Below are 26,693 nucleotides of genomic sequence, written 5' to 3'. Positions count from 1 at the left end.
TTGCCACAGACATGCAGTGTGACCTTGAGCAAATCACTTAACCTCTCTGAATCTCAGTTTTCTCATCTAAAAAACGGGAAATAAGCAACTTTTGGGGAACCCTTCCTATGTGCCAGGCCCTATGCTGACACATCTACATGAGTCACCCCAATGAATCTTCACAATACCCAACAGATATAGATGGATTTATTATTTCCATTTTGCAGACATATGTGAGGCTCAGAGAGGAAGTAGCTGGCCCACAGTTACACAGCTTCTGAGTCACAGTGGGGATTTGAACCCAGGCCTGTCTGGCTGCAGAGGCATGGCATAGGTGACATACATGGAAAGGGCATGGGGAGTGGCCACAAGGTGGTCACTGGGCCCTCCCAGGCCTGCCTCTACCTTGCACCTGCTCTTCTCCATGCACCCCCAACATACACCCTTCCTCCCTTGGGTTCTCTGACTGCTACTTCCTGTCACAGAAGCCTCCTGGGGACCCTCCGAAGAACTGGAAGCCCTGCCCCAGGCTCCATAGCCCTGATATTATTCCAAAAGGAAGGACCCACCCCCAAAATCACAGGACCCCCACCTACTTCCTCCTTGGGTCCTCTGGCCAGCCCCAGAGCCTGCCCCTTGGGCCTCAGCGACAAACCCTATCAATTCTGGCCAGAAGCTCCAAGGCCACCAGGTGCCAAGGACCCCTCCCTCCACTGAAGGGCTCCGCTGAGTGCAAGCCCGGCCAGGAGGTGGATTCCCGCCATGTTCCCACCCATCTGAGCTCAGGTGATAAAAGTTGTGTCTTTCTGAGAAGCTGGAGACAGAGGCCCAGGAGACATTCAGGAGAGCCTGCCCTATTCTTGGAGAGGTAAGGACGAGGGGCTAACGTGGGCATTTCTCAAATATTTCTCCAGCATTTACAATAATCTGGTGACATGGTGCAGAGATTCTCAGCACCAGGGCAACCTGGTTCAAATCACTGGGTCAGCCAGCACCTGGGTGACCTTGGGCAAGCCATTTCTCCTCTCCGCGCATCGGTTTTGTCACCTGTAAATTGGGCCTGCTATCCATGTCCCCAGACCATTATGGTAAGGATTCAATAATGTAGGGAGCCTGTAAAGCTCTCAGGAGGGGGCCTGCCACATAGTAAGGACTCAAGTAGAAGTCGGGGCTGGTAGGGTTCAAAGCTGGAAGGCGATCCAGAGGCCTGAGATGGTATGAGGTCCTTAAGGGCAGGAAGGGAGGAGAAACCTGACTTGGGTGAGCTGATTGGGAAAAATACCGAACATAGGCATTGGCTAAACACTGGTTGGATGAATAGTGGATGAACTTTGGATCAGCCTGGAAGCAAAATATGAATAGCAAATGCCATGAGTACCAATTTTCCAGTCCAAAATTTGCACATGCAAAGAAACAAGAAACTTTCTTCTTCCAGTACCCAATTTTTTTTGGCCACACGCACAATATGTGCAAGTTCCCAGGCCAGGGACAAACCTGCACCACAGCAGTGACAATGCCGGATCCTTAACCATCGGGGAACTCCTCCAGCACCCAGTTAATCAGTTTTGAGCTCCTGCCACCAGGCAACATAAAAACTGGATGTTACTTATCCGAGGCAATGCCAGGAAGGTCTCAGGCACTCCAGAGTAGGCTCAGCCACCTTGGGGGTGTCCTGTCCTTACTCAGGGGCAAGGTTTAGCCTTTGGGTGGCTTCTTCATGGGCACTGGGGTGGGGTGGGCTGGCTCCTTAGAGGGCCCTGCTTACACTGGCATCTGCCCTAGAGGTGTCTGCCTCTGGCTGCCCTCTGCCTTGTAGTTCCAAAGGCTGCAACTCCTGGCAGCACACCTTTGCCCACCTGGAGAGCCCCCTGCCTGCAGGCGCTGGGGTCCCAACTATGCCCCCTTGGCCACATGGGCAGAGCTGAGTTTCAGCAGGCAGGAACCAGTGCAAATGGGATGATTGAAATATTGAAGTATTTCCCTGCTAGTTGCTAAAGAGCCAAAGCTTCAAGCCCCCACAGTGCCTACCCCAGCCACTGTGGTGCTTCTCCCAGGACCTCCACCTCCTGTCCTCCTCGAGATCCAGAAACCTCCATGGTTAAAAGGGAGTACTACCTCTTTTAACATCTCACAATGGTGCACAGCCACAAAGCAGCTGTTGGGCACACTGCCTGTTAAGTGCTTTGCTCACATAATTTTTTTTTTTTTTTAGGGCCACACCTGTGGCATATGTAAGTTCCCAGGCTAGGGGTCAAATCAGAGCTCCAGCTGCCAGCCTACACCACAGCAATGTCAGATCTGAGCCATGCCTTCAAACTACACCACAGCTCACTACAATGCCAGATCCTTAACCCACTGAGCAAGACCAGGGATCAAACCCACATCCTCATGGAATTACCGCTGAGCCACGACGGGAACTCCATCACTCATATGATCGAATGCTTTCCCCACAACAATCTATGATTGTCCCCATTTCACAGATGAGAAAACTGAGGCATGGAGAGGTCAAGTAACTGGCTCAGGGTCACACAGTCAGGAAGTGGCAAAGCCCAGATGTGAAGCCAGCCCACCTGAGGGGGGAGGACGTCAGGCAGAGGAACAGAAAGCACTAACAGGAGGTGCTGGGAAGTACGGCTGTGCTCAAGGACCAGCAGATCTAGAGCGACGGGGAGAAGCAAGGGAAGGAAAGCTGGAGAGATGGTTCTAGGAGAGCAGAGGTGGGAGAAGCTAGGCAGCGGCCCCCAGTGAGCACACGGAGGTGGCCCAGCTCTGTGTCCGCAGGTCCTGACCAGGAGGATGCTGCTGCTCTTGGGGTCACTGCTATGCGGGGGGCTGTTGCCCCAGGCCCAAGGGAAGGCCCAGCACTTGGTCTTCATTCGAATCAGCAAGAATCAGCTGGAAACAGGTAAAATGTAAGGGGTGGGTGGTGGGAGGCAGGAACCCAGAGAAGGGCAGGGGTGGAAGATGGCACCACCTCCCTGCTCAAGGCTCTTCCTCTTCCAGCCTCCTCCTCATCAGAGGCAGAATTTGCCTTCCTTTGCCCAGAGTTGTCCCCATCTATCCCCTGCCCTAACACTTGCAGTGGCTCCCTAGTGCCTTCAGGAGAAGCTTTGAGCTCCCCATCCTGGTTTTCAAGGTGCTGCCTCCGCAGCCTCTTCCACCACCACCTGCCCTGACCACCTCTATGGACCTCTCATCCTCCTTCCTTTGCTTGTGCTGTTCCTTCCCCTGCAACAATTTTCCCTCCTTCCCAACACATTCAAGTCTGACTCACACTTTACGGCAAAGCTCTAACAGTCCCAATGTCCCCAGCAGGAGGAACCTCCTTCCACTGGGTTCCCACAGCCCTTTGGTGAAACCTCATTTATGACCTTATCTAAGCATATCATATTTGTCATCCTGTCTATCTGTCCTTCTGTCTCTCTCCCTAACTCTTGGCTGTGAGCTCCTTGTTGTCCATTCGCCTCCAACCCCATTCACCACAGTCCAACCTCACCGATCTTTCTGGTTCATACACTCACCAGGCTCGTTACCACCTCAGGGCCTTTGCACGTGCTATTCCCTCTGTCTACATTGTCCTCTCCCCAGATCTTGCAAGAGTGGATGTCTTCATTCCGGGCTCAGCTCAAATGCCTCCCCCTCAGAGAGGCTCTCCCTGACCATTCTATCTAACACAGACCTGCCACCAGCCCCTGTCAGCCCTGACTCAACTCTTTTATTTTCAAAAATTGCCAGAGTTCCCATCGTGGCTCGGCGGGTTAAGAACCCGACATAGTGTCTGTGAGGACGGGGGTTCAATCCCTGGCCTGAGTCAGTGGGTTACAGATCTAGCATTGCCCTAAGTGGCCAGGAAAGGAAAGGAAAGAAGGGAGGGAGGAAGGGAGGAAGAAAAGAAGGAAGGGAGGGAAGGAGGAAGGAAATTGCCTTGCTTGCTTACCTGAGGGCTCAGTTGTTGTCTGTGACCCCATTAGATGTAACAACCATGGGGGCAGGAGCCTCAATGCTCCTGATCCCCGGGCCCAGAAGAGAATAAGAGTTTCATCAGTACTTGCGGCTGAATGACTGTTTAAATCGTCGGCTCAAAGCAGGTGCTAGTGGGCATTTGTTGAATGACTGAATGAGGGCAGAGCCCCACGCTAAGGGGGCCTTGTCCTCAGACATTTCAGACATGTTCTTGAAACACCATGTCCTGGATCGCTTGGCCAAGATCCCCGTGATGGGAGCCACAAGTGAAGGCGCCACCATCCTGGACCACCTGCCTTTCGTCAGAAAAGGCCTCTCCAAGAAGAGCAGTGGGCTGGACCTGTCGCTGGTCACAGACCTCCTCTTGGGGCAGAGCCTCCCACCACTAGGGAAGCTTCTCCAGGCAGGTGGGTAAGTCACCTTCTGGCCTTTCTTCCCCCTCAGGCCCAGTGTTCTCACCTGTCAAGTAGAATTCCAGGTGGGTAGATGGGAGCCCTGAGTGTCTTTGGAGCTTCTCTACAGCTTGGGGAGCCCTCAGCAAGTATATAAGTCCTTAAACTTCTCCAAGCCACCTGAAATCCTCCAAGGAACAAAGCAGAATCTCAGTCAGGGATAATAGGCTGGCAGTATCACAAACTTGCAGGGTATTATTAAAAATATTTCATTGAACTGCCAACTTTTAAAAATCCAGAGGATTCTGGAGTTCCCATCATGGCTCAGCAGAAACGAATCTGAATAGTAACCATGAGGATGCAGGTTCAATCCCTGGCCTTGCTCAGTGGGTTAAGGATCCAACATTGCCATAAGCTGGATTGCAGACACAGCTTAGATCTGGTGTTGCTGTGGCTGTGGCATAGGCCGGCAGCTGCAGCTCCAATTCAACCCCTAGCCTGGGAACCACCATATGCCACAGGTGTGGTCCTAAAAAGATAATAATAATAATAATAATAATAAAATATCTGGAGGATTTTAAAAATCCAGATTTTTCTGAATGTATTGGCTTGCTAAGACAGCCATAACAAAGTACCCAAACAGTGGCTTAAACCACAGAAATTCTGAAGACTAGAAGATCAAGATGTTTTCCATGGCTCTCCCCTAGCCTCTGGGGGTTTATGGGCACTCCTTGGTTTTCTTTGGCCTGTAGAGTGATCACCCGATCTCTGCTTTCATCTTCACTTGGCCTTCTCCCTGGGTGCGTGTCTGTGTCTGTGTCCAAATTCCCCCTTTTTATGAGGATACCGGTCACGTTAGACCAGGGCCCCACCTTACTCCAGTATGACCTCATCTTAATGACATCTGCAACAACCCTATTTCCAAATCAGTTCACTTTATAAGGCACTGATGGCTAAGAATTCAACATATGAATTCCAAGTGAAGGGGGATTCAGCCCATAACTCCAATTCCTTCTACAACAAAGATGTGGCCACACCTGGCCTGGCCTCCCATGTGGCAATCAGTGGTGTAGAGTCTGCAGACCTTAAGTCCATCCCCAGCCACCCCCTCTACCCCCTCTTACATTACCTGCTTGGCCCTGAGGGCAACTGAGTTGGAAACTTCTGATAAAATAAGCACCAAGATAAATGAATGGTATGCATTTAGATTAGGGCAGAGATTCCTGCATGGTCAACCTAGGTAGCTATGGCTATGCCTCCAAAGCCATCCCCCAGCATGAGCAGGGAGAGCCAGATGGGTCCTAAGATGATAAGAGTCCAGAAGAAGTTTTCTGATGGAGGTGAAATGAAATGAAAATCTGGGGCACTGGAGTGGGTGGGAGTGCTCCCCAGAGAGGCCTGGGAGGAGAGGGCTGGGCCCACGCCTGCCCCAGCCCATCCCAAGGTCTAGGACTGGTCACCACTCGCCTCTGCCCATGCATCTGCACCACCTCTGCTCACCCATCCTGGCATAGGCATCAGCTTGGGAGGGCCATAGGGAAACCCCCACGTGGTCCAAGTCATTCTTTTTTCTTCTTCTTTTTTCTTTTTTCTTAAGGGCCACACCTGCAGCATATGGAAGCCCCATGCTAGGGGTGGAATCAGATCTGCAGCTGCCGGCCTATACCATAGCCACAGCAACACCAGATTCTTAACCCTCTGAGCAAGGCCAGGGATAGAAATCACATCCTCATGGATACTAGTCAGGCTCATTTTCTGCTGAGCCACAGCAGAAACTCCCAAAGTCATTCTTAAAAACCCCGGAACCATGAATGTTCCCACGCTAGAGGCAGGCATACAGCCTCTGGGGAGCCTGATCCATCCAGGTCTTCCTCCAGCTCTGGAACTCGTTGCTGTCCACTCCAGTGGGTACCAGAGGAGTCACCAGCTTATGTCTACTGTTCACAAAGCACATAAAAGTCTGGGCTCCTCTTAGCTCAGGAAGATGCTGGGACCTGAGGTCATCGTGAGGAACAGGAGACTCATGTCCCGCCTCTCGGATGCTCAGCAGGGCAGGTGGTCCCTGAGAGGAAGGCAGGGGGAATCGCCAGCCATCTGACTTTCTCTGACTCCCGCCTGCTTGCACCTCTTTGCAGAAGGCTCGTATTTGAATTCAGACTGGTTAAATGTGCACGGACAGCTCCTCCACTGTGTTGTCCCCGTATTGTAGGGGGTGACACTGAGGCCCGGAGAAGGGAAGGGATATGTCCAGGTCTTCAAGGCTTAGAGGCAGGAACTCGAGCCCAGCATTCTGCAGCCAGGCTGGGAGGCAGGGAAGGGCTTGTCTCAAAGCTGTCCCCACCCTTCCCAGTGTCTGCCATATTCTAGCCAGCACAGACCTACATGCTCTGCGGTCACAGGGGCCTTACCAGACACACAAGCAACACCCCCTATCCTGCTCACAGGTTGGTCATAGAAGATGCCAAAGGACCCGAGGTCACCCTGCAAATCCTGAGTGACAGCCTGCTGCAGGTCACATTGCGAAACAAACTGTACCTCTCGCTCCAGAGGTGATGTGTGCACTGGGGGCTTCCTCCCCACACCCCTTGGTTCCGGGCAGCCATGTGAGGCCAACAGAAGTCTGCTGCCTGCGTCACCATAAGGGTCACAACAATCCTTTTCACTTGGGCATGTTTCGCAGTCACTTTTTCTGATGGGGAAACTGAAGCACCGAGTCGGGGAGGGACATGACTAGGATGACAGTGAATTTGCAGCAGAGGCTGAGATAAAACCCTCTGACTTCCATGTCAGGGGACATGTGCCCCATCTGAGTAAAAGGTGGCTGCTTCCACGGGAAGACCTGAGGAGGGCCTGGTTCAAGCTCACCTTGGAGTCTGGCATACCTGGACCCCAATCCCACTGACCATCTAGGCATCTGTCCTTGAGCAAGGGCGTCCATTCTCTGGGCGTCAGCCCCGGAACGTTATGATCGAGTCCCCTACAGCCCTTGGCTGTGGTGAGAGTTCACTGCCAGTATAAGAGGTCAGATCTGACCCCCTTGCTGTACAGTGGGAAAATTAAAAAAATTATAAAAAAAAAAAAAAGAGGTCAGATCTCTCGCTAAACTGTGGATGATGATGCTGACCTGGGGTCGTAAACACAACAGCCAATGGGGGGAGTGACATGAGCAGAATTTAGCACATGAAACAGGAATATTCTTAAATGCCCCCATATGTCCACTCTTGTGGGTTTTTTAAAACATGGCGTTCTTTGTCTAGGTTCCTTTTTGAGTAGAAAACTGAGCACAAAGAACAATTTCTTTGATAGTCACATGGACAGAGAGAAATATGAAATCTTGGCTATACAACAAACATATCACCTTTATGATGATGTGCAGTGAAAATGCAACTTGATCCTTGGTCTGGTGGGGACGAGAGCAAACTGGAGCGCATGTGGCCCATCGCAAGGTCACATCAGCCCCAGGTGAATGTCACCCAACAAGGATGCTGGCCCGGAGCTATCAGATCTTTCAAGTTTTCCAAAGTTTAAACTTTGTATTTTTCATGAACTCTCCTAGTCTCTCATTTAAGCCCTCCAGGCAGCGGCCTGTGACTTCTGTGACACGGCTGTGGCTTGGAGCCTGCCCAGACATGCTGCCCCTACAGGATCCTGCGGTTCAAAGTCATCAAGAACATCCGCATCGGGGTGCGGCTGGAGCAGATAGGGAACAAGACCAACGTGGCCTTCGAGGAGTGCCACACCCCACCAGGGTTCCTAAACATCGAGGTTCTGGAGCAGTGAGTACCTACCCTGATTCCTGAGCTCAGCCTGTCACTGAGACTCCAGGCTGGGGCTGCCTCTCCCCAGCCTAAGCTGTCTAGAATGACAGGGGGTATTAAGGACAGGGTCATCTCCAAGGCCAACAGTTCACACCACCCATCAGCATCTCCTGCCTCCACATTGAAGGTCGTGGTTAAGAGTGTGCATCCACCCAAGCCAGATATTGGTTTGGCTGGCTCCTAACACTGGGAGCCCTGGCCAAGCGGTATGACTTCTAGGAGCTTCAGTTTCCTCACCAGTATAATGGGATCAGTCACAGAACCCATCAGCAAGAGATGGGTTGTAGGGGAAGAAATGAGCTAACTCATATGAGCTACTTAGCACAGAACCTGCCACATACAGTGGCCACGACCTTTGACTCTTATATATCCCCAACACAAAAGCCACCTCCTCCAGGAAGACCTCCACTGTGATCTCTCCCTAAAGGGCAATCCCAGAGACCTTTATCAGAGAGAGAAATAAAGAGACAGTGGCAGAATGGAAGAATCAGGAGGAAATAAAGAGGAGGAGGAGAAAGTCAAGGAGAGAGAAAGCAATAAGTCAGGAAAGGATGAAAAAAGAAAAGGAAAGGGGCGAAGAGGAAAAAGGGGAGGAAAGGGACACCAGCTGGGGAAGGAAGCAGCCACTCTGAGCTTCCATGTTACCCAGGCCCACTGGGGCTTTCCTCAGCCCCGCCCTGGATTCCCCATCTGGCCTCAGTGGCCCCTTCCATAGCATCACAGACCCCATCTGCTCTCCCCGCCCCTAGCATGGGCCTCCTCCTGGTGAACGAAGCTCTGAAGTTGGCGACAGATGTCCTAGACAAGGCATTGCCCTTCCTCCTGCAGAAGATAGTAAGTTGTTTATCCCTGCCTGCCCCCTGAGAGAGGGGCATGACCTCGAGGGACAGTCCCTTGAATTACCCCGACCTCAGCAACAACCCTCTCATGCCTTCCCTCCAGGTGTGCCCCCTGGCCACCACCCTGCTCAACTTGCTGCTGGAAGACCTGTTACACATCACTCTGCGTACGTAGCTCCTGGGCAAGGAAGCAGCTTATCTGCTGTCCCCCACCTGTGTGCCAGAACGCTTCTAGGCTCTGGGAATATGATGAGAAATAAAACAGACCAAGCTCTCCCACAGGAGCCTACTTCCTAATGGATGGGGGAAAAGGGCATTATGCCTTATGACCTTGGTAAGTCATTGTCCCCCTGAGCCTCAGTTTCCCAGTCTGTAAAATGGGCGCCATCCTAGGCCCACAGAATGGACTTCTGCAATAATACCTATAACCTGGCACAAAGTTATGGCTCAGTGAGTGTTCATTATTACAAGAAGCACAGGCCCAGCCCACAAGGAACTTAAAGCTAAGCAGAGAGGGAGAAGGTGTTTCTCCCTGCTTGGCTGCCTCCCAGTACCCTTCCAGTCTCCCCCAGGGAAGCTGAGCCCCAGTTTCATTTCCCCGCTGTAGCCCCAACCATCTCGGACCCAGAAGACTTCCAGTACCACGTCACTACCACAGAGTTCACGGAGGAGGCCATCCTGATGAAGGTGCAGGTGAGCCGGCCCCCCAGCCCCGGCAGACCCTGTGGGAACAGCCACTGCCAGGGGAGGATGGGCAAAGAGGAAAATGAGGTGGAGGAGTTCCTGCTGTGGCTCAGCGGTAACGAACCTGACAAGAATCCATGAGGAGGCAGGTTCGATCCCTGGCCTCACTTAGTGGGTTAAGGATCCAGTGTTGCCGTGAGCTGTGACACAGATAGTACACACGGCTTGGATCCTGCATTGCTGGGGCTGTGGTGTAGGCCAGTAGCTGCAGCTCCGATTCAACCTCTAGCCTGGGAACTTCCATATGCTGTGGGTGCGGCCCTAAAAAGAAAAAAAAAAAAGAAAAAAGAAAGAAAATGAGGTGGGGCTTCTTGGATAGGAGATAGAAAGAGGAGGAGGAGGAGCGAGTGAAGGAAGTGGGCAAAAGAGAGAGAGAGGGGAAGGGGGAAGAAAGGGCCCTGCCCCCAAGCCGGGCGAGTCCCGCCTCAACCCTGGAGAACAGGAGAGGCCGGGGGCTGCGTGTCCCATGAGCCAGAATTAGGCTCCAACAAAAGGGCTGGTGGGGCGTCTCAGGAGCAGCAGGACCATTTGTGCGCCCAGCTGGAAGGGACCCTCGGATGGAGAAGCTGAGGCTGCCCAACTCCTCCATGGAATGGTCACGGCGGGGGGGGGGGGGTGTCAGGAGGACAGGAAGGATATGGGTGTGGGGGTGCTGTTAACAAAGGCTCGGAGAAAGGAATGGGGCTAAGTGAGGGGGAGGCAAGGAAGCCAGCTCCACCTCTCTTAGTGTAAGATCTTGAGAAAGTTGCTTCTCCCCTCTGGGCCTCAGTTTCCCCATCTATCAATCAAATGGCGAGGATAACAGTGTCCATCTCATGGTGCTGTTGTGAGGTTGAGATGAGATCGTGGCCTTAAATGTGCAGCACTGTCCCTAGCACTTACTGAGCCCTCCGTATATCAGCTGTAACCATTTTTGGCCAAAGAGGATGTTCCCACTGAATTTCTCCTTCCTTCTTCATTTTCCTAAAGCTTGTGACCCCCTGTGGCTCAGGCAAGAGAGCTCCCAAGCCTGACTACCTGGACCCCAATCCCCTCCCCACATTAGCCCAGGACAGCATGGCAGACCTGGCCTTTCCACTGGAAACCTACAATGACATCCTGTCCTGCCTCTACTCCAGCAAGGAGGTCCATGTGAATCTCTGGGACCCTACGGTGAGTGCTTGAGGAAGGGGAATACGTAACTTTATTGCTCTATTTTTCACATGAAGAAACTAAGGTCCAGCTGGCAGAAGTGCCTTTCTGGGTGGGCTTAGTCCCTTCCCCTCTCTGGACCTCACCCGGAGAACTCCTACTCAGCCTTCAGAACCCAGAATAGAAGTTCCTTCCTCTGGAGAGACTTCTTTGAACACTCAGGTCCCTTTTTTGTTCCTCTCTTCATAATATTTATGCTGCAAATCTATACCAAAGGTCTGCTATATGTCATACCCTGTGCACACAGGGTCCTTGCCCTTGCAGAAATCAAAATCTACCAGAGGAATAGAAACCGAACAAGAAAACATTCAGATAAATAAAATATCTTATTTACAATAAGCAGAGCAGTGGATTACCAAGTGACTGGACACTGCAGTTAGTGAAGACGTTTCTGAGGAAGTGGCCTGAGTGGAGGCAAGGAGGCACACAGAGAAGTCTACAAGAAGAATAAGTTCCCAGAGTCAATGAGGGGATCAAATGAGGGAGAAATCCAGATAGATCACAGTTCACAAGTTCCCAGCAGCCCTCATCACACTTTAAATGAAACTCAGTCCCCACTCTGCCACCCATGGCCTTGTGTGATCTGGCCCCTGCCCACCTCTCTAGCTCTGTCTCATCACCCACTACACTCCAGCCACACAGGCTGAGCTGGTGCTCACCTCAGGGCCTTTGCACATGCTGACCTCTCTGCCTGGAACACTCTTCCCTCCATTGCAGTCTCAAGTGCACGTGTCATCACTTCGGAGAGCCCCTCCTTGACTATCACATCTAAATATCTGAAGTTGGAGTTCCCATTGTGGTGCAACGGAAACGAATCCAACTACTAACCGTGAGGTTGCAGGTTCAATCCCCGGCCTCACTCAGTGGGTTAAGGATCTGGCGTTGCTGTAAGCTGTGGTGCAGGTCACAGTCGTGGCTCAGATACTGCATTGCTGTAGTATCCGTTAGTATAGTAGTCTATGTAGTATCCATAGACCAGTGGCTGTAGCTCCGTTTTGACCCTAAAAAGCAAAATGTGTGTGTGTGTGTGTATCTGAAGTTAAGCCCTTTCTCTCTTCTTTTTCTCTCTCCTCCCTCCCCTCTTTACTTCAAAACACTGATTGCATGGTGCATGTGCACGAGTAAACCTATACGTGCAAAGTTTTATACACACACATGTATATCTGCATGCATTCAGTTCTTTATGTGTTCACCGACTCCCTCATTTTGAGGGAAGAAACTATGAGCAGAATACTATGTAAAAGACACGCACAATGGGTACTCAGTCAACATGGAAACATGAAATCCCAAGATCCGTATCTGGAAAAGATTTAGTGTTATAAGGAAACCAAGGCCCAGACAAGGAAAGTGACTTTCCCAAGTCGCCCAGCAGTGCAGTCAGGACTGGAGCCAGGTCTCCTGCCTCCCCATAGTGGTCCCTCATTTCCACACAGGTGAGACCATTATAAGTGGACCCTGTGATTTCACACCTACAGAAATTCTTACACAAATTGAGGATATATATGCAAGGGTGTTCTTTGCAGGTTCACTTATTCCAGGGTGAAAAAAATAAAGTTAACCTAGATGTCCATGTATAAGGAATTGATAAAGTAAGTCATGCTATGGTCATATAAGGTGGAATATTATGCAGCCATTTAAAAGAATGGGTTGTTCTATATGTACTGATGTTGAGGTGCAGGACCACGTGGTTAGAAGGTCCCCACTTATCCATGCTTCTGTGTATGTAGAAAAGAGTCTGACAGGATATGCTCCAAAATATCAACAGTGGCTACCCCTGAGAATAGGATTTTTTAGGGAAAAAGGGAAGTAGTATTGAGATGGATTTTTTAATTTTTACTGTATACCTTTTATAGTGTTTTCTATAATGACTGATGGTTTTCAAAAATCAATGGAGCATAGATAGATGAATACAAATGCGATAAAGCAAAAACAGGAAAATATTAATAGAAGAATTTAGGTGATGAGGATACAAAAGTTCTCTACAAAATTCTTTCAGTTTTGGAGTTCCTGTCATGGCTCAGTGGTTAACAAATCCAACTAGGAACCATGCGGTTGCGGGTTCGATCCCTGGCCTCGCTTAGTCGGTTAAGGATCTGGCGTTGCCGTGAGCTGTGGTGTAGGTTGCAGACGTGGCTCCGATCTGGCATTGCTGTGGCTGTGGTGTAGGCTGGCAGCTGCAGCTCCAATGAGACCCCTAGCCTGGGAACCTCCATATGCCATGGGTGCAGCCCTAGAAAAGACCAAAAAAAAAAAATTCTTTCAATTTTGCCACCTATGTGGAAATGTTCACAATAGAATGTTGGGGAGGGGAGAAGCATTGAAACTATAAAAGGTCAAGCTTTCCAAATAATCCATGGTGAGAAACAGGTGAATGTCTCCTCCCACGCTGAGACTGAGTGGGGTGCCAGTGGTATACTCCACTGGGGACAATTACCATTTCGATTTCTCATTGAACCCCGCTGACACCACTTGCAGACCGCTCAGAACAGACCTTTAGGATTTTAAAAGCCAACACGTCTCACCCTTTTTCCAGGCTGCTGACCTCATTCAGCTACTGTTGCCGAGAGAACTGGAGCTGGGGCCCAAGGTGGGTATATTGCCTGCTTCTCCCCCAGCACCTTGGCCAGGCTCTTGAAAGATTCTGGAACAAAGGGTAGGACTGAGCCACAGAGGCATGTTCTATTGGCCAGCCTTTCCTACTGCAGATTCTGGAAATTACTGTGAGGATTTTGGAGATATTATGAGGATTAAAGGAGATAATTCACTTAGGTCATTGCTCCAGCCAGATGACATGGCCTTGTGGCTATCACTGTTATTCACAAGTGAACAAAAGCCCGACCTCGCAGAGGCACACCTCCCATGGCAAACAGATGTGCCCATGGCAGACAGTAGTGACCGACGACCCTGTGCCACACCCCTTGGCCTACATCGACGTAATCCTCCGAAAGCCTGCCCTCTCACCCCCTTTTTATGCGTGTGCAAACTGAGGTTCAACAGGGCGAATTCACTTGCCCAAGCGCACACAGCTTAGTAAGTAGCAGAACCAGGACTTGAACCCTAGTCCCAGACTCCAAACTCTGTGCTCAACATGCTCTCTCCAAAGGCTCTGAGAAGATAGCACTTGATGGAAAAATAATAATAACCAGAACCAAAGTAGATGACAAAAGCACCACTAGATGTCAGGTTCCATTCTATGTACTTTATAGAAATCAACTAATTTAATTCCCACAACAACCTGTTGAGGCACATACCATTATTATCCTCAGTTCACATGCATGAAAACTGAGGCACAGAGAAATTAAAAAACTTTTCTCAGGCCACAGTTTGTAAGCACTAGAACTAGACTAGCTCCCAACTCTATGTTCTTACCTGCTATGCATGCCTGGGCAAAGGAGGATGTAATTTCACCTCAAAGGAGCTCAGAGAGGGTAAGTGACCTTCCCAAGTTCACTCAGCAAGTTGCTGCAGAGCTAGAATGAAAACACAGACACCCTGGAGTTCCCATTGTGGCGCAGCAGGAACGGATCAGACTAGTATCCATGAGGATGCAGGTTCCATCCCTGGCCTCGGTCAGTGGGTCAGGGGATCTGGCGTAGCTGTGAGCTGTTAGTGTAGGCCAGCAACTGTAGCTCTCATTTGGCCCCTAGCCTAGGAACTTCCATATGCTGTGGGTGCACACCACCCCCCCAAAAAAAAGAAAACACAGACACCCTGACTCCTAAGGTGGCTTTGTTTCCATTCCTCCAAGGTGGCTAAGGAACACCATCTTCTGTCCAGGCCTGTACTTTTTCTTTTTTTAGGGCCACACCTGCAGCATATGAAAGTTCCCAGGCTAGCGGTCAAATCGGAACTATAGCTGCTGGCCACAGCAACACAGGATCCGATCTGTCTCTGAATTACACCTCAGCTCATGACAACACCAGATCCTTAACCCACTGATCAAGGCCAGGGATCAAACCTGCATCCTCATGCATGCTAGTTGAATTTGTTTCTGCTGCGCCACAATGGGAATTCCAGGCCTGTACCATTTCTGCTTGAACTTCATTTAGACTTCTCACCAGCCCAGAAGGAGTGTGGGACTGACCATCAGCACCCCTAACCCTCCCACTGTCCACCTGGGTGGCCACACAGCTGCAGTCATTCAGCAGGGCTCCCTGGTGCTTCTGGGTCCTGGCAACACCTCCTCTGTTTCAGTTTCCTGGGTGAGTCAGCCTCTGAGCTCTTCATTTTGGGGGACGAAGGGTCCATACAAGGGCCCCTCCATAGCCAGCTGACTGAGGCCGGACAACAGGGGGCAGTGGCAAACCTCACTGCTGTGTCATCTGCTAAGATTCCAGCAGAGCACACCCAGATAGCTGCACCTGCCGTGAGAACATAAAAATATTCCAACACTTGCTCCCCTAAGTTTAACCCCCAGCGCTCTCCAAGGACCTCTTTAGCAACTAAAGGGTTTTGCCCTAGATACCCTCATTTCTGTGCCCTTGACTATCTCGCCCTCATCCGCAAAACCAGGAAAAAGATCAGAGAAATGGAATTCCTAGAGGGCTAAACTCATCTGTGTTCTCAGCTCCCTGAGAAAGAGGTGACCCAAGCTGGAGAGGCCTGGACCCTGGCAGGAATTCTGGGGACACACAGCTCCCTCAAAATCTTAACTTCTCTCTTCTGAGTCCCCTTGGGATTCCTATTTCCCACTCCATGGACCTTGAAATTGGAAAGATGCCTCAGATAAGGTGGCAGGAGGCTCGCCCCACCGTGGGTGAGCCCAGGAGCATCTGGTGTGTATAACAGGATGCTGGAACCTTAGCTGGCATGATTCTGTGACCTAGAAATCAGTCATCTCTGGCTGGTGGTAAAAAGTCCAATTTCTGGCTTATAAGGTGACTATGTGAATTACGGAAGCCTAGAGACAACCCCCTGAAAACCAAGGGGTTCTCTGGCTCCTAGCAAGTGATGCTCCCGCCAAATGACTCACTGCGAAAAGCTTTCCTTTGACTGAGCTTCCTCTGCCCCTCACATCCAGCCCCAGCCTCCCTCCCTTGCCCTCCTGGAGTACCCAGCACCCACCAGTGCCCTCTCCCACAGCAACACCCACACATTCATGGTCAGAGCACACATGACCCGGCAGCTGGGTGTGGGGGTGGGAGGAGGACCGGGTGAGAGGTACTGGCCCTGGACAAGCATTCAGGGAGCGAGGGGGTAAAGGAGATCCCTCTGGCTGGAAGGAAGATTCCTCTCCTGTTCTGACCTAATTTCAACTCCTCATAGAAACTCCTTTCAAAGGCTGTGTTTTCCTCGAAAAATCGGGAATTAAAACTCCAGTTCACTCCAAACAGGTAAATTTTTTTTTCTTTTTTGGTTTGTGATATTCAGAAAAAAATACGATGACTGACAGAGAGAGAGATGGGAGGAGAGAGTGGTTCTGGGGTACAAGTTTCCAAGCTTGCTATCAGCTGAATGGAGTAGTTTATGGGGGTGGGAAGGAAAGGCGAGAGGTACACTGAGCACTGCACCCCTCAAGCCACTGCCAGGACCTAAAACCGTGATCTCTTTTCTCTGGTAGCATCGCAGTCACCCTGGGCCCTTACCCCCCTGGTCTTGCAAAGCAGGTGAGTCTCCTTCCACACCCTCAGCCTCCCTGTGGTTCTGAAGGACATACCAGCAGGCCCAGAAGAAGGCCCTGAGTCACTGGTGTAGGGGGTGGAAAGCCTCACTCATTTTCCCTGGGTGCTCTCTTGCCCTGGAGCCCCCATGCCCACAGGGGGTGGGGAGAACCCTCAGAACTTGTCCATTTCGCCCTTTTGTATACTTAACATGTACTTACGGAGTGTCTACTACGTGCCCAGCCTTGTCTTAGGTTCTTAGGATGTGAGCACAACAAATGTCCCTGCCCTGGTGGAACCCACATTCTAGCAGGGAAACGTGAGATAATAAACACTAACTACAGTAAGGTAGATGGTACAGTATGTGGGTAGGTGATAACTCGATGGAAAAAGCAGAGGGGACGGGCAGGGAGGATGGGAGGCGCAGGTGAGGGTAACTATTGAGAAGGAAGGTCAGGGAAGGCCTTGTTGAGAGGAGCAATACAGGAGGGAACTTCGGGGGGTTGGGGGAGTGGGCCTGGGGCCAGGGAGCAGCAGGGGATCCAGGGAAGCTGGATCCGAATGGGAAGAGGGAAATGAGAGAGGGAGCCGGGCCTGCTGCTGAGAGCGGGCTTTTCCTGAGACAGATGGAAGCCAGTGGTGGGTTCTGAGCAGAGGAGGAGCTGATGGGACCAGGCTAGATGGAGGCAGAAGCCCCATGGAGCAGGCTGGGAGCTCAGCGTAGAGGTTGACGAGGCTCAGATGAGGTGATGGCAGGTGGCAGTGGTGGGGAGTGGCTGGGAGCAGGATGCATTCTCAAAGTAGAGCTGCCAGGATTTCCCAGTGGAGTGGATATGGGAAGGAGTGAGGAGCGTCCTGGGTGACACAGGATTTTTAAGGGCACCTCCTTATCTTTCAGGAGAATATTTGGTTTGTGCCCCCAGCAAGGCTATGTGTCCCTTCTCTGGCCTTCCTCACCCAGCATGGCATCCTAAGCTACCTGTGCCACCTGCTCCCACCTGTGACAGTGCAGGGTTTCTGCGGTGCGACTGGCCTGGGCCCTCCCTGCCCTTGGGGCAACTGGCCCCACTGTTAGCAAGTCCATGGGTGGAGCATGCGGCCTCTTCTCCCAGGTGCTCTTCTTGCTGGGAGAGCTTTTCTCCACCCCTGCTTGTCTGAAAGAGGCCCCATAAAATAACTTCCCTTTTCCCTCCCTAGTGGCATCCCACCACCCTATGCTTCCACGGGCTGTGAGCCCAGTGCTCTAACCCTAACAGGGGAAGGCTGCAAGGTGGAAAAACAGTAAAACAAAGGACTAAATGAAAACATGTACCAGGAAACATTTCAAAAGTATCACTCCTGTTATATCAGACCTCGCTCTGGCTTCCCTTGCGTAGAAAACCAGGTTGAGAGACCCTAGGGCTCATCTTCCCAGGTTAGGGATCCCCTCTGTGACATCATCAGAAGGTTGTCGTCCAAACCTGGACTATCATGTATAGTTGGATGGGTTGCACACTGCACAACTCACCCACATCATAGACAATATAAGTACAAATGTTTATGAGAGTCTCCCAACAGATGGCGAAAGAGTGTCTTGAAGAAAGAGCCTTTTCCCAATCTGTCCAAATGGGTTGGGGCTGCCCTGATCAAGATTTCTCAAACATCCCTGGTGACAAGGAGGCTTGCTATCTCAGGGTGACATTCCTGCCCCCGTTACCAAACAGCTCTCAGCAATGAGAGTTCCACCTTGGGCTGACCCAAAGCTGGTCCCTGTGAAGCTCTGGCCCTGGGGCTTCCTCTGGCCCAACTGGTTTCCTGGACGGCCCTGCAGAGATATGAAGATAGTTATTATGACCTGGGTGAGGTGACCCTTTCTCAGGGCCCCCAACTTTCCCCGGTCCCTTCACTAATCTGGTCATCTGCTCCAACACCCTTTAAAGGTGGAGTCCCCAAGACAACTCCTGACCTCCTGTTGAGCACCTGTACTCTGGGGTCCCCCCAGTTCCCGTGGTCAGAATCTGCCAACCCAGCTGAAGTGAGCTCCCTGTTCCTCTTTTATCTCTTGTAGGAAGAACGTCTGGAGGCCTCTGTCTTGGAGCTTCTTAGGAGAAGGTTTTTGCCCCATCATAACAGTGAGCCCCACTCTTTCTCTCATACCCACATACCACGTGACCGGGAGCAGCATCAACCATGCCCAAAGCCCTGTACAGACAGCTGGCTTCCTCCTTGTCTCCTGGGGTTGGTTAAGAATCGCCCACACAAGAGTTCCTATCGTGGCTCAGCAGTAATGAATCTGACTAGTATCCATGAGGACGTGGGTTTGATCCCTGGCCTCACTCCGTGGCTTAAGGATCTGGTATTGCTGTGAGCTGTGGTGTAGGCTGCAGACATGACTCGGGCCCTGAGTTGCTATGGCTGTGGCATAGGCTGGCGGCTACAGCTCAGATTTGACCCCTAGCCTGGGAACCTCCATATGCCATGGGTGCATCCCTTAAAAAACCAAAAAAAAAAAAAAAATTAAAGAATAAGAAGAAGGGGAACCAACTGGAGGTGGGAGATGTAGAAATTCAAGGTCCAGCAAGGCAGCCAGAGTCTAGGCAGGCAAGGATGTAACGTGAACTGGGATGAGGCAAAGGAATGGGGGAAAAGAATCCTACCCTTGCCAGTGCCTATCATGGGATGTTCACCCAGTAAGTGTATCTGGATCCTGAACCACAGAGTCATGGTGAGAGCCAAGAGATGACCCAGGGCCAAGTCTGGCCCAGGAAGCCTATATGCCCTGCAGGGTCTGAACATCCATGTCAGCGGATTATACATTGCCAGGGGGTGCTATTCATACTGGAGTCCTGTCCAAAGGAGAAAAAAATTAGAGCCAAAGCCACTGAGGAAATACAGAACTGCTTGCAAAAAGTGGTCTAGAGGTAAGAGAATTGGCAGGGGAGAGACTCATGAGGGCCTGTGCTGCAGGCAGGACTGTCTGGTTCCAAAACAGAGAGAGGACTGAAATGAGGAGGAGCTAGGCAGCTGGTGAGGAGGCCTCTGCAAGATCAGAGGACAGACTGGAGACTGGGGGCACCTGTCCCTCTTCCTCTGCCCCACCCCCACCCAAGAGGACCAGACCAACAGATGAGGCCGACAAGGGTGTATGAGCCCCTGCCCTGATCCCAGAATATGATGGCGGAATGGCACGCGGTAAGCGCCGGTCAGTGCAGAGGAGGAGGAGGGGTCTAGGCCAGGCCTTCAGGGTCAAAGCTCAAAACTCAGTTGGCCAAAAATCAATTGGCCAAATGGCTAATTCTCTGAAATCCTGTTTGCAAAATGACCAATTCTCCAAGTTTACTTCATTTACCAAAATCTTACTCTAAGAACTATTTTTCCTATGTTTGGTAAATGAGTATACTCATGGATATTTTCTTTGATGTATTTCATGGATATTCTTGGTAATATAACCAAATTTTTGTGTGTTAATTTTTCAGCTTGTATTGACTTTTTCCTAATCCTTTTCTGAGACATTTTCTGTCTCTGCCAACATTTTAGCATTTTAGGGAGCACACAGCATTTTCAGCCATTTCCCTCAATTAAACAAGAAGAATAAAATTCATTAATAGATTCCTACAAATTGAACACTCCTTAAAATGCTGCTAAGAAAAGCATCTTCGTAAGACTGTGTCCATAGTTATTAAGTATATTAGAGAAGAAATTCCCTTAAGATAATTTTTTTTTTCTTTCTCGGCCACACCTGCAGCACATGGAAGTCCCAAGGCCAGGGATTGAATCCAAGCTGCAGCTGCAATTTTTGCCACAGCTTTGGCAACGCCAGATTCTCAACCTACTATGCCAGGCCAGCGATTGACCCCACACGTCTGCAGTGACCTGAACCACTGCAGTCGGATTCCTTTTTTTTTCGGTCTTTTTGCCTTTTTCTAGGGCCACACCCATGGCATATGGAGGTTGCCAGGCTAGAGGTCAAATCGGAGCTGTAGCTGCCGGCCTATGCCAGAGCCAGAGCAACGCCAGATCTGAGCCATATCTGTGACCTACACCACAGCTCACAGCAACGCCAGATCCTTAACCCACTGAGTGAGGCCAGGGATTGAACCTGCAACCTCGTGGTTTCTAGTCGAATTCGTTAACCACTGAGCCATGACGGGAACTCCTGCAGTCGGATTCTTAACCCACTGCACCATAGCAGGAACTCCAAAATAGACATTTAATAACATCTTGGAGTAGAGTGGTTATTTGGAGACCTGGCTTTCCGGAGTGGGGCAGTCTGATGGGGGATAGAGATGGTGCCTCTGAGAAAGGGGAGCAGGGAGGACATACCCAGTCCCTTGCCTGTTCTGGGCAGAGGACCAGCCAGGGGTCAGCTGGGCTGGCCCCACACTGCACCACAGACACTTGTCCTAAAGACACTGAGCTCTCCCACCCTCCTCTCTCACAGACCTGCTCAGAGAACAAGGCCTCCTGCTACCCAACATCAAGGGCATTTCCTTCGACCAGGCACAAATGGAGCCCTCCCAGGTAAATGCTGGATAAAGGAGCTGCCTGAGGCACACGTGGGAGGTCAGAGCTGGAAGGGCTGTGGGGTCCTACAGATGCCTGTCCCCATCCTGCAGAGGCAGAAGCAGAGGCCTGGGCAGAGGAGCCACTCCCTCGGGAAAGCTCTTTACCACCCTTATCTCACCGTCTCCTCCCAGCCATTCTGGGTGGGGTGCCCTATTTACAGATGAGGAAACTGAGGCTCCAGAGGGCTCCATGACTCCCTCAGGGAGCCAGACCGGAGGCTCATCAAGAGCTTCAACGCCTTACACAGGGGATCTTCCAATTAGCTCCCTGAAGTTGATGCTATTATTTTTCCCATTTTACAAAAAAGAGAGGCAGAGAAACCTGTCCAGGGCAGCAGAGCTAGGATTCCAACTGGGGTTTATCTGACTTCAAAGCCTGTACTCTTAGCCCGGACCACCCCCATCCACCATCCTAGAACTTGGGTGTCCTGACCCCCAGAACTGAGCCATTGCCTCTGGTACCTGCAATCTATGAATCACCAGAGGGTGGGAACCAGAGATGGCCATAGGCTGGCTAAATGCCAGGGAAACAAGATGTGTCCAGAGACCAGAGGGCAGAGAAAACCAGCAGAGGAACCACAGAGGTGCCTCCAGAGGCATCTGCCAGCTCTGAATCTGCCCCGCCTCCTCATCCCTCTGAGGGTGAACCCGAGAAGAGGCTGATGGCAAGGGCAGAGCTCAGAGACTCCCTTCATTTCTTTGTTTCCCACCCTAAAAAGATTCCCACCTTTTCTTTTTTTTTTTTTTTTGCATTTTTTTGCTTTTTTAAGGGCCATGGATGAAGCATATGGAGGTTCCTGGGCTAGAGGTCGAATCAGAGCTGCAGCTGCAGGCCTACAACCACAGCCAGAGCAACGCAGGATCCGAGCCGTGTCTGTGAACTACACCACAGCTCACGCCAATGCCGGATCCTTATCCCACTGAGGGGGCCCAGGGATGGAACCTGCACCTTCACATATACTAGTCAGGTTCACTTCTGCTGAGCCACAACAGGAACTCCCAAAAAGACTCCCACTCTTGAAGAGCAGCAAGCCCCTGGTGTCTCTCAGTCTGCAGTCTGTGTGTGTAAAATGGAGGTAGAGATATCCTCCCCATGGCTGGAGTGAGGGCTCCTCTCACAAACACAAGGAATGATCACGACCTCTGATCTCATCCAGCCCTACTGTGACATCTGACAGAACGTGACCCACCATCCCAGACATAAAGTTTCAGCTTCAGGACCAATCCCGGACCCAGGACTCTCAGTTCCCAGTCCTGACATTCAGGAAACACTAGAAGTCTGCTTTCAAGGACCAGACATTACTGTGCAGGAGGTGGCAGGAGGGGACAGCAGCGGTTTCTCTCACAAAACCCCAGCTCCTGGCCTGTGCTGTCCACTGCCCTCACCCTCAGAGCCTCCCCTAGATTCAGCCCAGCGTGTGCCTGTAGGGAGGGGTCAGCTCAGGGTGGCTTTAGCAGGTTGGGGCTGGAAGGGCTACTACAGGTGATACAGAAGCTGGGGCTGCTCCAGAAATGATGCCACAAATCCTGGCCAGGTGGGCCAGAGCGGGCACCCGAATACCAAAAAGAACAAAGTCAGGGCAGAGCCCCAGCAGCTGCCTCGTAACCAGACCTACAGCGGCAGGGGTGAGAGGGAGGGTGGGCTCGCTGGCTCACTCACTGACTCACTTCTAGGCTGCCCTGCACTGTCATGCTGGTTCCATGCTGTAAACTCTAGAATGTACCACTCATACTGTAGTTAGTGTACACGAACGACACCACCTAGTGTGGGGCAGTGAGTGCACAACCTGCACATCCTTCCATGGCTGCCCTCATGGCTCACTCATTCATTCGGTCAATACATGTCACTCATTCAGTCAGTCAATACTTGTCACTCATTCAGTCAGTCAATACATGTCACTCATTCAATCAGTCAATATATGTCACTGGATGCTCTGTGCCGGCCCTGTTCTGGGTGATGCTGGCACAGAGATGAGTCAGACCCAGTGCCTGAACCCTCCAGGAGCTCCCATTCTTGTGGGGAAACCAGGTGCAAGCAGATGGACTCCAGCAACATGGGTGGGTTGGCAGAGGTTTGAGCATTGTGGATAGGAGCACATGGCAGCTATGGCTGGGTGAGAGGCCCCCCTCAGGGTGACCCAAGCAGGGTGAACCCCAATGCTACAGACATGTGAGGCCTCCTGGCACATAGGCTTTCAGGAAGAGCCCCAAAGACTGGTGTGTCCTTCCCTCACAAGCATTCCCCTCCTTCCCTCCACTCTATCCCCATGTCCAGTTGGTCCCTGATTCTGCCCTCAGGACACACAGCCCCTCTGGGAGCGGAAGCAGCAGGAGCAGCCTCCGGGAGAGCTGAGTTTGGGTGCATGAGGGCACATGGGGCGCATCTCCCCATTTCTATCCACAGAACCATTTGCTGCTGACCGTCCCGAAGGAATAGTCGGTTCTTACCGAGGGCCAGTCCTTCCCCTCGGCCACAAGTGCTCCAGACCCTTGAGAGTCCAAGAGTGGCTACAGTCACGATGGAAAATCCCAGGAGCAATAAAGATGATTCTTGCTTGAGAAGGAGTCTGGTTCTGAGTTTGCTAAGGGGTTCTGGAAGGTGGCGAGGCCTTTTTGAAATATTAAATGAAGGGGTTTTCTCCCTGATAGTTCCTGGTTGCCCTTGGCCTCTGGAGAGGTAGTCTCAATTCTGTATTCAGTGTCTCGGGGAAGGGAGTTTCCTCAGAAAATGGAGAAAGGGCTTGAGCTTCAAAGGCGCAGCCCTTGAGAGGATGGAGTATAGAAAGGATGCAAAGAATCCCCCCACACAAGGAAGGTTCCCTCCTCAAGAGGAGGGAAGTAGGAAAGAGAAGTACTGAGGTTCCTAAGAAAGGATACAGATACAGGAGACAGATATTTGGGAGGCCCTGAGTCCAGAAGGAAGCAGCCAGACCCCCAAGCTGGTGAGTGAGTGTGAGAGGCTCGCACCTCAGGGCTCCCCTGGCCCCAGAAGGCGTGGTGGGCAGCAGAGTGATTTTCATGAGCCCAAGAGCAGCGTTCTGAGGGAGAGATCAGGACACGTCCCCTCCCTCCCCCACCTCCCCAGCAACATCCCAGTCCCATGCAGCCCAGGCAGAGCAAGGCAGTGAGCAGAGAAAGGTCAGGCACCAAACAGCTCCATGGATGCCAAGGGTGGACAGATGGCAAGGCAGACAGATCCCCCTCCCCCAGCCAGAACCTGCCAAAGCTCACAGCAGGTTAGGCCTGGCCCCAGGAAAAAAGGCAGATGAGGAGAAACTTCAAGCAGGATGGAAGCTCCTAAGAGTCTCTGTCTTGGGAGTGAATAAGTAGTCAGCAGCCCAGTAAGCCCAGCTGGCCTCTGGAGACTGGAGAAGTTGTTGGGGAGCCCCTCCTGGAGGCCACTTCTCTACCGCGCTGCCCTAACCATGGAGGTACCCTCACGGGTCTAGTACAGGGTCCTCAACCTATAGGAGGAGGTTGGATTAAGTAGTACAATGGAGTACTACTCAGCCATAAAAAAGAACAAAATAATGCCATGTGCAGCACCATGGATGGAACTAGAGATTCTTGTACTATGTGAAGTAAGTCAGAAAGAGAAAGACAAATACCATATGATGTCACATATCTGGAATCTAATATGTGGCACAAATGAACCTATCTATAGAAGAAAAAAACAAACTCATGAATATGGAGAATAGATTTTTGGTTGCCAAAGGGGAGAGGGAGAGAGTGAGATGGACTGGGAGTTTGGGGTTGGAAGGTGCAAACTATTGCATTTGTAGTGGATAAGTAATGAGGTCCTGCTGTATAGCACAGGGAACTCTATCCAATCACTTGTTATGGAACATGATGGAGGATAATGTGAGAAAAACAATGTATGTATATGTGTAACTGGGTCACTTTGCTATACAGCAGAAATTAACAGAACATTGTAAATGAACTAAAATAAAAAATCTTAAAAAAATACTTAGCATCTTAAAAGCTCTTAAGCATTGGTGACAAGGTATATGCACATGTAGAGCTGTAGTAGGATGTGCCAAGAAAACTCTATCCCTCCCACTGAAAGTAAAAACTCAAGAGTGATATAAAAATTTCTCCATGCCTGCCTTCATTCTGGTTAAAGGCTTATAAAGAATTCATTTTTGGTAACTAAATATAACCCCAAATCCATACTTTCCTATAGCAAACAAGGAGTAGGTAGCTGCCAAAATTTAGGAAAATGGTATAAAATCTGAGAGATAGGTAGGCAAAAAAAAAAAGTGAAAATAACAAATGCAATAGTAAATGATGGTGACAGTAAATTATGGAATACTCAGAAATGCCACGCATGGTGCTAATTGCTTGATACATTTCATTTCTTTTAATCCACATGGCAACCTGATGATACATATGACATTATCCCTACTTTATGGATGAGGAATCTAAGGCTCGAAAAATCTGGATAACATCCCACGGCCACAAAAGATTAGCTATCTGAACCAGGATTCATACCCAGGTCTGTCTGGCCCCAAAGCCTGTGCACAAAACCTATGCCTCTTCTTAAAACACAAATTTTTCACCTTTGTAAACCACAAAGCCCACTGAAAATTTCCTAAAAGACACACACCCTAAGAAATGACAGGGAGTTTAGGGTTGGTAGATGCAAACTATAATATTTATAATAGATAAACAATGAGGTCCTACTGTATAGCACAGGGAACTATATCCAGTCTCTTGGGATAAACCATGATGGAAGATGATATGAGAAAAAGAATGCATATATATGTATGGCTGGTTCACTATGCTGTACAGCAGAAATTGACAAAACACTGTAAATCAACTATACTCCAATTTTTAAAAAAGAAATAAAAATTATCCCAAATTTTATAAGCAACTTAAGAGTTTTCAGGGACACAAGTTCTCTATAGGAGGCTCTCATGAATTCCAACTACTGGCAAAGATCTAACACTGATTACACTGGAGAAGGAAACTTAAGCAGGAAAGCCACAAATGACTGCTGAGTTCCAGAGGACTGCAATGTACAAATAAGTAAATGCACAAATAAACATACAGATATGCACAAAAATACAGAGATAAACATATAAATATGCACAAATGTCTGAGTTATGTCACCACATAAAAACCTATGAAAGGTCAAAATGCTGATACCAACCAGGACACCCATGGCTCAGAAGGACCCACTGAGACATCTTCACACAGAGGTCATTAAGAATTGGTCCCTGGAGTTCCCGTCGTGGCGCAGTGGTTAACGAATTCGACTAGGAACCGTGAGGTTGTGGGTTCGGTCCCTGCCCTTGCTCAGTGGGTTAAGGATCTGGCGTTGCCATGAGCTGTGGTGTAGGTTGCAGACGCGGCTCGGATCCCGCGTTGCTGTGGCTCTGGCGTAGGCCGGTGGCTACAGCTCCGATTCAACCCCTAGCCTGGGAACCTCCATATACCGCGGGAGCGGCCCAAGAAATAGCAACAACAACAACAACAACAACAACAACAACAAAAAGACAAAAGACAAAAAAAAAAAAAAAAAGAATTGGTCCCTGCCTTGTCATCTGCAATTGTGACCCCAGCCAAGCCTTGGCCAGACTTGAAAGGACCCTCTCTTTCAAGAGTTAGCAGGTGACATCAC

The 26,693-nt window shown here is 50.5% G+C and overlaps 1 protein-coding gene across 2 annotated transcripts; it reads left to right on the top strand.

The window, feature by feature from the left end:
- The first annotated feature begins 802 nt into the window (after nucleotides 1-802).
- LOC125122070 (uncharacterized) lies at nucleotides 803-23,632 on the top strand. Of its 2 annotated transcripts, none has more exons than XM_047770325.1 (16): nucleotides 803-847; nucleotides 2,761-2,884; nucleotides 4,137-4,353; nucleotides 6,779-6,883; nucleotides 7,979-8,110; nucleotides 8,902-8,986; nucleotides 9,095-9,158; nucleotides 9,599-9,684; nucleotides 10,705-10,887; nucleotides 13,460-13,513; nucleotides 14,976-15,128; nucleotides 16,192-16,259; nucleotides 16,487-16,532; nucleotides 18,574-18,637; nucleotides 20,947-21,026; nucleotides 23,475-23,632. In XM_047770325.1, exons 2-16 carry the CDS (start codon nucleotides 2,776-2,778, stop codon nucleotides 23,505-23,507), a joined length of 1,479 nt encoding a protein of 492 aa, XP_047626281.1. In that variant the 5' UTR covers nucleotides 803-847; nucleotides 2,761-2,775; the 3' UTR covers nucleotides 23,508-23,632. The 2 variants fall into 2 exon arrangements, with proteins under 2 accessions (XP_047626281.1, XP_047626282.1); XM_047770326.1 differs by having other exon boundaries at nucleotides 804-847; nucleotides 2,747-2,884.
- Nucleotides 23,633-26,693: the final 3,061 nt, after the last annotated feature.

This window comes from Phacochoerus africanus, chromosome 3 (genome assembly GCF_016906955.1).
Source record: "Phacochoerus africanus isolate WHEZ1 chromosome 3, ROS_Pafr_v1, whole genome shotgun sequence".
NCBI lineage: Eukaryota > Metazoa > Chordata > Mammalia > Artiodactyla > Suidae > Phacochoerus > Phacochoerus africanus.
Note: the sequence above shows the minus strand (reverse complement) of the source record. Positions and strands in the feature narration are given on the sequence as shown.

Coding starts and splice junctions, on each gene's coding strand:
- LOC125122070 (XM_047770325.1), top strand. CDS start 2,776: ATGCTGCTGCTCTTGGGGTCACTGCTATGCGGGGGGCTGTTGCCCCAG. Junction 9,685..10,704: donor CCATCCTGATGAAGGTGCAG/GTGAGCCGGCCC, acceptor ATTTTCCTAAAG/CTTGTGACCCCCTGTGGCTC. Junction 21,027..23,474: donor CACAAATGGAGCCCTCCCAG/GTAAATGCTGGA, acceptor TTCTATCCACAG/AACCATTTGCTGCTGACCGT.